The sequence below is a fragment of the Delphinus delphis genome, chromosome 3 (genome assembly GCF_949987515.2).
Source record: "Delphinus delphis chromosome 3, mDelDel1.2, whole genome shotgun sequence".
In the NCBI taxonomy this organism is placed as follows: Eukaryota; Metazoa; Chordata; class Mammalia; order Artiodactyla; family Delphinidae; genus Delphinus; species Delphinus delphis.
In genome coordinates this window covers 110,943,243-110,952,967 of record NC_082685.1, presented here as the reverse complement: position 1 = coordinate 110,952,967, position 9,725 = coordinate 110,943,243, and the positions used below count along the sequence as shown (strand labels likewise).

The window sequence follows — 9,725 nt, the reverse complement described above, 5'->3', positions numbered from 1 at the left end:
GCTAACTCTGGGTGGGTGGCTTATTGATCGCTTAATTTTCTTTCATATGTGTTTTCTGTATTTTCTAAAATTCTTACAGCGATACATATTATCTCTATTATCAGAAAAATGATAGCGGTTATTAAATGAAATATCTTAAGCTCAATGACTGGTTACTTGAGTGAATTAGTTTGAGAATGAAATTGTCTCTCCAATTTCCTGATGGTCACAGAGCCCTGACGTCAGGCCCAGGACAGCGTGAGTCACTGCTCTCCTCCTTGGCTTTGTGCCATCTGGTGGGTGGCTCCCATGGCAATGGGGCAAAGGTGAAAGGGATGTGGCAGGTACCTCTACGTCAGTCAAACCTACCTGCTCTAGTGATCGGTAAGGGTGATGCCAGGGTGAGCAGGCTGGTCTTGGAATGGCCTGAAAATGAACCAATCTACACAAGCGATGGCTATTCTTTACTTGGACAAAAAATAGATTTTAAGTTTAAGTGGTGACTGGGAAGGATAATCACTACTTCAATACATTTAGTATTGGCTGGATTATTCTCAAAAACTGTTGAGCTAGAAATAACTTGGTACCACAGAATCGAATCATAAGCCCTTTAGGGCCAGAGGCCATGCCCTCAGTCTTGTTTGTGTCATTTCCTGGTCTCTACACCCCTCCCCCAGCACCGATACATGGGTGTGACTCCTTCAGGAAAACCTGGGTAACAAAATCTCAGTTTAGGAAATCTAAATCGATGTATTCAGGTTTTGTAAATACAGAAACCTAAATTTGTGTTTTCAAAACGATTCACAGAAAGGTTTCTTCAAATAGATGTCCTTGCAGCATTTAAAATGTTTTATTTACAAATGTTTGTGTGTTCCAGGTACATTTTTGTGACTTATAAGTATGTAGTGCTCTTTTTGTTCTAAGGGCAGGTGTTTTTTGTTTTAAAGTACTTTCTAATTAGGTACAACATATAAACCGTAAAGTGCATTAAGTATACCTCTCAGTGAGTTTTTACATATGGATACACCCATGTAAAGACCACTAGATCAAGACACAGAGCATTTTCTAAACCCCAAAATGTTTCAGCATGCCCCTCCCTAGTTAGTATCCTTTCCCCATAAGGAAAGCACCAAGTTGACTTCTATCACCAAATTAGATTTTTTTTTTAAGACTGAGCACGATCTCAGGATATTTTTAGCACACTATTACTTCTCACCATTGTATTAGAATTCAGTCAGTTGAGAGTCAATGAACCGACATTTATTGAACATCTACTATGTGCCAGGGATTGTTCTGGACCCTAGGGATATAAGAGAAGTTAGGGATTATCTACTTCAACCCATCACTTCATCAGGTAAAAAAACTGAGGCACAGAGCAGGTTAAATGATTTGTCCATGGTCATTCTACCAGTAAAGAGCAAAGCTGGATGCTTTTTCTACTCTTTCTCTTCAAATAGCAACATTTGATAAATGCATGTGGACTTGATTGTACAATCAATACCCCAGGAAGCTACATTTGTCCATTCTCCTCTGTTGTCTGTGGTGGTGCCAAATAGGTCCACAAGTCTAACACTTCCCTTAAAAGGTGGAGCCTAATTCTCCTCCTCTGTGTATGAGCTGGACTTAGTGACTCCTTTTTAAGAAAGTGAAAAAAGGTGGAAGGGACAGTGTATGATTCTGGAGACCAGGTCATAAAAGGTACTGCAGCTCCCTCTTTCTCTCTCTGGATTTCTGGCTCTGCTGGAAGTTTGCTGCCATGTGTGAGGAGAGCCCATGGAGAGGCCCACAGGACAAGGAACTGAGGCCTCCAGCCAAGAGCCTTGTGAGTGAGTCACCTTGGAATCGGGTCTTCTAACCCCAGTCAAGCCTTCAGATGACTGTAGACCTGGTCAACTGTTTGACTACAACCTCATGAGAGACCCTGAGCCAGAGCCACCCAGGTAAACCCCTCCTAAAGTCCTGACTCTCATGTAATGTGTGATGTACCAAATCTTCATTGCTTTAAGCTGCTAGATTTGGGGGTAATTTATTATATAGCAATAGAGAACTAATACACTCCCTTATTACTTTATATTTACTCCGACCCTCTCCTGACCTTCCTCCAATATCCTATTTTATAGTTTGTGTCTTTGGGGCAATGATGGACACATCTTTTTTAGCTCTGATATTTTTTGCTCTATTTATTTATTGAATAGCTTTCTTGAGTTATAATTCACATACCATAAATGGGTCAACACATTTTTGAAATTGTGCTTAAAAACTACACATTTTAACCATTTTAAAGTATACAATTCAGAGGCATTAAGTGCATTCATGATGTTGTGCGACCACCACCACTACCCAGTTCCAGAACTTTTTCATCTCCCAAATGGAAACCCCATACTCAGAGCTGACACATTTTCAAAGATAAATTTAATTTTTTTGTCCCCCAAATCTGGCACAATCAGGTAGTAAAAAGAAAAAAAAATTAAATAAAACTTCTTTAAAGGTAAACAAAATCAGAGAAAACACCATTAATACTTCTAATGACAGCATGTGAATCTGTTCACATTCTTGTACAGAATAAGAAAATTCAATGAGTACATTCTATTATGGATAACATAAAATCTCAACTAAAAGTTTTACCAAAAAATCAGTCTTGGGCTTCCCTGGTGGCGCAGTGGTTGGGAGTCCGCCTGCCGATGCAGGGGACACGGGTTCGTGCCCCGGTCCGGGAAGATCCCACATGCCGCCGAGCGGCTGGGCCCGTGAGCCATGGCCGCTGAGCCTGTGCGTCCGGAGCCTGTGCTCCGCAACGGGAGAGGCCACAACAGTGAGAGGCCTGCGTACCGCAAAAAAAAAAAAAAATCAGTCTTTAAAATTCCCTTTAGGTCCATCGAACATCCACATCGCTATGTACATCCACATTGTACATAGCGATCAAGAAACTCTAACTGGGAACAGCTGCTGGGACAGCAGGGGGAGCAAATAGGTATCATGTAGTGATGGCCTCCAGTCTTATAGTATTAATGGTACCTACAGCCTTGGGGTTAGAAGGCTCCGGAAGGAACCTCTGGGCTCAGTTAGTTCATAATATCCACCACAGGTTTGGGAGTGAGAGTTAGTAGCATTCTGGCCAGATGCATGCCAGCCCAGGAGTAGGGTACATGTTGGTAACAGGTGTCATTAATTCTAGCACCATTTCTTTCCAATCATTGTTATTTTAATACAAGTTAGTCGTAACCGGAGAATATTGCTACTGAATTGAAGGAATGGCTGTACCATGACCTATGTCATATAGCTTGGTAGTTTTAGTTTCTAGTGTCCTCTGCAGAAGAGAACTGAGGATTATTGGCAGAAGAGTATCTTCAGTAGGCATATTTTTCTCCCCTCTCCCTCTGAGAGGACATTACAACTTCACTATGGCGTGTCCTAGACTTCCCAGATATGCAGACTGTGCTCCTACCCCAGGAGGGCAGCTCGAGAACAGAAAAGCTACGGTTGGAAGATATTTATATTCAGCCCCGTATTCAGCTCATTGGATTCGCACCTTCCATGGTGTGAGACTTTCTCATTTACTCATTTGTTCATTCATTCATTTATTTTTTTTAAAGTGTATTGAGTGCCTTCTATGTACCAGGCATTGATCCAGGCATTGATGATAGGCAGTGAATGAAACAGTGGAGCTAATGTAAAAAAGAGTATAGTTTTTGGACATACTTCTCTGAGTTTGACACTCCTGAAGCTAATCTGGACTGGTCCACGTTAGTAGGACATTGGTGGGGCTAAGAAAGAGCTGGCAGGTCAAACTGTGCATCCTCCTTCCCCAACTTCAGAACCTCAATACAAGCAGTAAAACTGAGAGAATAAGAGAAATGTGGACGTACCTTCATCTGTGTTACCAAGGCTCGGTATCCCGGATGCCGGCCATTTCCTTTTTCAAATTGCCTACTTGCATCGTCTCAGGACAATATTATCCTTTTCCAAGGTTTCTCCTCACTGCTACCGAAGAGCAGTGCAACTGAATATATTATGAGACATAGCTACACTCATGAGAATAAACTAGAAAAAAAGCCACCAAGCAGATGACGGAGACCCAAGCACTGCCATGAGCATGCCCACAGAGCCAGACGCACCGCCCGTTCTGGGCGGGGCTCTAGCTTTAGTGTCAGGAGCAAAAGGAAGGCAGGCCTCAGCAGTGTTCCAAAAACCAGTGGTGCTCATAGTGGAGAAGCGAAGCACCCTTCCCAGGCATGGGACACGTGAGTCAGAAGAAAGGGTAGAAAAAGAACCACAAAGGAAGCAGGGTAGCAGGTAGTCCAGACAAGATGAGCAGTGGCTGGAAAAAACTGGGGAAAAAACAAATTTCCCTATTGTAAAAACCAAAACCAAGGAGTAGGCCTAGTGCCACACTGATCTTAATAATGCAACGAGCCTTATGCTCCATGACGGGATGAGTGACGAGGTGAGTGAAGAGATGCATGAGCGAGGGGTGAACCAAGCCAGCGTATTCACATGGGATGCCTAAACACGATGTCTCACAGACAGGGAGAACCCCTGGCCAACAGAACCATTAACAACTGTCTGACCCTTTCATTTGTTCCAAGAAATGTGAATCACTCCAATAAAACCCAGCTATGGCCAGAAGGAACTCTAACATCTGACTTGTGAGGCAAAAAGAACCAGCTGCTCCAGGTTCCAAGACTCAACAACTTCCTCTTTCAAATCGTGTTCCCCGCTGTCCCACAGCTCAGGAAAGAGGGAATGAAGCCAGTCACCCTCTCCTCTAGACACACGCCCCAGTCAACAGCAGAAGTGTTCAGATTTTATCAGCATCTCAAATGTACTAGGGGTTGAAATTAGACACCTCAGTGTGGTTTAGGAGCAAGAGAAGGGCCAGGTGAACCCAGGTTGGGAGAACAATGAGACAAGGGTCACAAAGTAAAGGCCTGAAGTCCAACTCGCAACAGAAAGGCTTTCTAGCTGCCCCTTAGGTTGCCTGAAATCCTACATCCAAGGGCCCCAAGCCCCAGTGGCCTTGGGATCACAGCGGGGATCTTGTGCTGGGAAGTACACGGGCACCGAGTGTTTCTGGTAGAACTGCAGACGGGAAAGGAGCTGCTTGACGATATGAGGATATTCTCTTGACAGGTCATGCTTTTCCTGTGGGTCCTGATCAATGTCAAAGAGCCAGAAGGTCTTGGTCGGTGGGTCCAAGGAGGGTATCACGGAAACATTATATTGAGATGGCGGAGGAAACCAGTAACCACAGCCTGGCAAAGAAATACAACAGTTTATTGGAGGAGGAGTATTGTAGGCAGGTTCTAATTTCAAGGAAGGAGTCTGGGGGACAAGGCTGAGCTCTGTTGTGGGTATGGACACGTAAAAAAATCTGGCCCTTGATGCTATGTCTAGATCTGTCTCCGACTCTGACTTCTGGTGCTTTAACTAAACATGTCTCATGTGTGTGTGTCTGGGGGTGGTGGTGGTGGTAGTTATTTTTAGTTGTCACAGCGACTTGTCGGGGGGTGCTACTGCCCTTTAGTGGTCTGGGCCAGGGATACTAAAATATCTTAGAACGTATGGGACAGTCACAAACGATGAAGGATTGTCTTGCCGCAAACGCCAAGAATGCCCTCATTATAAACATTGCTTAATTGCATCACAATCTTAACCATCATACCACATACCATAAAAATATTTAAAAGATGTCACTTGTAGAGAATGTGCTCAGGGGAAGCAACCTCCTCCCCCCGCTATACCATTGGTTGAAGATGTAGCTTTCAGAGATGCTCTTTGCTAGCTAGAAGTGCTGTGCTTGACGGTCGTGCATATCGGAAACCCTTATTTTCCATGAAGCACTAGAGGTGCATTTCTTCCTTTCACCCTCCCCCCACCTCTACAGTTAATTCTTAATTTTTAAAAAATTTAGGACCAGATGACACTCCTTCCCCTCATTCAGCAGCCCCAGAGATCATGTTTTGCAAAAGACAGTTGCTCTTTGGTAAAGTTTTCCTAGCTGTTCTAGTGGGAAATGTTAAGCCTTCTACCTGGGTAGCCCGTGAGGAGTTTCCAGTTCCTGTGTCTGATGGCAGCATGGACAGATGTGTTGAAGCCTGAATATTCTGGAAGGGAAGAATCATACTTTGCCGGAACCATGCTGTTCCCAGGACCTGGTGAGAGGGTTTGGAAGAATCAGATCACTGTTACTGGAATGTGTCGTCATAAATCAACATTTTACATCCCTCTTGCAGAACAGTAGCTTTTATTCAACACTGGCGCGTAAATGTGGATCCTGCCACAGAAATGAATCTTCTATTAAATATAAACAGAAAGCTCCAGTTACATTAAACGTCAGTCATAAACCACCACTAATATAAAGGAAATCCCAAAGAGATTAGAACACTAATTCATCCTTAAAACCACTATGCTCTGCCTGCGTACCGTTGGCCACATGCAGAACTGTGTCCTGTGACAGCATGTGGGGTTGTTTCTTTGGTAGGTTTTGTTTGTGCTGTTAAATGATTGAGTTAAATCCATTCTCTGTGTATACTTGTACACCTATGCAGATAATATAATACATTATAAAATGCACATTTTAATGGAGTCTGTCTCAAGCTATGAGAGTTCAAGCATGCCATGATAAATCGTACATACATTTATTTTTTTAACCACACTTATGAAATCTAAAAGTAAGTGAGCAACGCTCAGTTAACTATTCAGATAAGATAATTCTGGTATATAAATTATTGGTTGGTATCATGGATTATATTAATTTATCATCTTGAGGTCTTATATTAATTGATCATCAGGTTTGGAGGGGCACAATTAATAGTGCCTGCTCCCTCTTCCCCTCTTGACTTTGGAACCAGTTGAGAGGTAGAGGCCAGAGAGATGGAGCTAAAAATATTGCTTTTGTTACTGACAAAGTTGATTGGAGAGAACATAACTTCAGATCTGTGTCAGAGAGGGCTTGCTAATAACTGGCGCTTGTGTGTTGACATATATCCTGGGGACAGGCTGTCTCCAAAATTAGACAAAAGGGTCTGAACTGAGCATGCTCAGTTCCTTCTTTCGGATAACTTCCTTCTGCACCTGCTTGTGGGGAGCAGCGAATAAGGTGAGAGAGACCTGAGTTCTACTCTAGTTGAAGACCCTGGTGGATCCCTGAAGGCAAGGTATGGAGGTCCCCACCTCACTCCTACCTGTGCATGTTTAAAAGCCGCAACTTAGGGCTTAATTGTTTAATATTTAGTCTGTTTTAAATCCACATTTATCTGTCAACTTTTCAAATATGGTCATAGCAATCACCTTGGGTGTACTTCCAAAGGCTGCCAGACTACCTGTCCAATGACTAATAGCTGTAGTGTGTGATGTGTCTGTAAAAGTTTCCTCACCACCATCTGTCCAGCATCACCATCATGTGATAAAGGACTTTGAGAGTGCCCTCCACCCCGCCGGAGCGGGACTTCTGTGCTGCACGCAGCTTAACGCGGGAAGCACTGGCAGTGGTGGAAAAGGCAGGGAGTTTCATTCATTTTTTCTTTTTTTTGCGGTACACGGGCCTCTCCCGCTGCAGAGCACAGGCTCAGGACGCGCAGGCTCAGCGGCCATGGCTCACGGGCCCAGCCGCTCCACGGCATGTGGGATTTTCCCGGACCGGGGCACGAACCCGTGTCCCCTGCATCAGCAGGCGGACTCCCAACCACTGCGCCACCAGGGAAGCCCCGGGAGTTTCATTCTTTTGTCAATCTTGTGGAAATGACCCTGGAGAGGCATACTGCAGACTGAGCCAATAAACATTGGTGGTTTCAGACCTTCAGTCGTAACAATCAGTACCAACAAATCATCAGCACCAAAGAGGAAATCTTTTGGACTTCTTGTTTCTCTGTTTGCTTGTGGCTATTTTGGCTCCAATACAAACGGATGCTTCTAGCGATCGAGGTGTATGCGGACGTCTACCATAGGAAGTACGTTCTTAATATACAGACTGTGGTAGAACTGTGAGCCCTCATGATTTACTACTCACAAGTTTGTATATAAAGACCACATTTTGATAGCAAAGAATGTTAAATAAAACAAGTACGCTTTGTGAACATAAACAAAGGAAGGAAATTTAGCTGTCTCAGCTATACTTATATTTATATACATTTATTTTTAAAACAAACAGGAACATAAAATACCTAAACAATAAATAAGTCTAAGACTAAATGATGAAAGATGCTGTTATCTCAACTTAAGTTTTTTTCATTTTGAGAAATTAAACAAAGCACAAAGCACAAAGAATAATATAACTAACACCCTGTGAGCTGTCACCCAGAATGAACAGATGTTAACATTTTGTCATATTTGCCTTTTTCTTTTTAAATAAGGGAAGTAGGACAATTAAGATGAAGTGACAGACTCCTTTTTCTCCATCCTCAATCCCAGTCCCTTCCCCCACTGCCCCAGAGGCTGCTGCTGTCACGACTTCAGTGCGTCCTTCAGCCATTTAAAAATACAGTAACACATATATGTGTCAAGGAATAATACACAGTAGTTTTATATTTTAGAAATGTACATGTATGTGTTATGTTATACATATTTTGCAGCTTGCTTTTTCATCCACTACTGTGTTTTTAAAGCTCAGTGATTATGTATGTATATATATATATATTCTTTTTAACTATTTAGTATTTCACTACATAAGAATACCACATTTTATTTATGCATTCCCCTTTTAATGGAAATTTAGGTTACTTTACTTATTTATTTATTTTTGCTATTACAGTTGACCCTTGAACAACAAGGGTTTTTTTTTTTTTTAAATGATCCTATTTTATTTTTATTTATTTATTTTTAATATCTTTATTGGAGTATAATTGCTTTACAATGTTGTGTTAGTTTCTGTTGTATAACAAAGTGAATCAGCTATATGTATACATATATCTCAATATCTCCTCCCTCTTGTGTCTCCCTCCCACCCTCCCTATCCCACCCCTCTAGGTGGTCAAAAAGCATGGAGCTGGTCTCCCTGTGCTATGCGGCTGCTTCCCACTAGCTATCTATTTTACATTTGGCAGTATATGTAAGTCCATGCCACTCTCTCACTTCATCCCAGCTTACCCTGAACCCTCCCCAGGTCCTCAAGTCCATTCTCTATGTCTGCGTCTTTATTCCTGCCCCTAGGTTCTTCAGAACCATTTTTTTTTTTTTTTTAGATTCCATATATATGTGTTAGCATACGGTATTTGCTTTTCTCTTTCTGACTTACTTCACTCTGTATGACAGACTCTAGGTCCATCCACCTCACTACAAATAACTCAATTTCGTTTCTTTTTATGGCTGAGTAATATTCCATTGTATATATGTGCCACATCTTCTTTATCCATTCATCTGTCAATGGACACTTAGGTTGCTTCCATGTCCTGGTTATTGTAAATAGACCTGCAATGAACATTGTGGTACATGATTCTTTTTTGAATTATGGTTTTCTCAGGGTATATGCCCAGTAGTGGGTTGTATGGTAGTTCTATTTTTAGTTTTTTAAGGAACCTCCATACTGTTCTCCACAGTGGCTGTATCAATTTACATTCCCACCAACAGTGCAAGAGGGTTCCCTTTTCTCCACACCCTCTCCAGCATTTATTGTTTGTAGATTTTTTGATGATGGCCATTCTGACTGGTGTGAGGTGATACCTCATTGTGGTTTTGACTTGCATTTCTCTAATGATTAGCGATGTTGAGCGACCTTTCATGTGTTTGTTGGCAATCTGTATATCTTCTTT

The 9,725-nt window shown here is 42.3% G+C and overlaps 1 protein-coding gene across 1 annotated transcript in view; it reads right to left on the bottom strand.

Annotated features, from left to right (window-relative positions):
* Window positions 1-1,200: 1,200 nt before the first annotated feature.
* Window positions 1,201-9,725, bottom strand: part of ARSB (arylsulfatase B) — a 180,136-nt gene continuing 171,611 nt past the window's right edge. The window contains exons 7-8 of the mRNA XM_060009255.1: window positions 6,009-6,131; window positions 1,201-5,231 (exon numbers count right to left, since the gene is read on the bottom strand). Of these exons, the coding sequence (XP_059865238.1) occupies window positions 4,966-5,231; window positions 6,009-6,131 (389 nt within the window). The 3' untranslated portion in view covers window positions 1,201-4,965. The remainder of the gene's footprint in view (window positions 5,232-6,008; window positions 6,132-9,725) is intronic.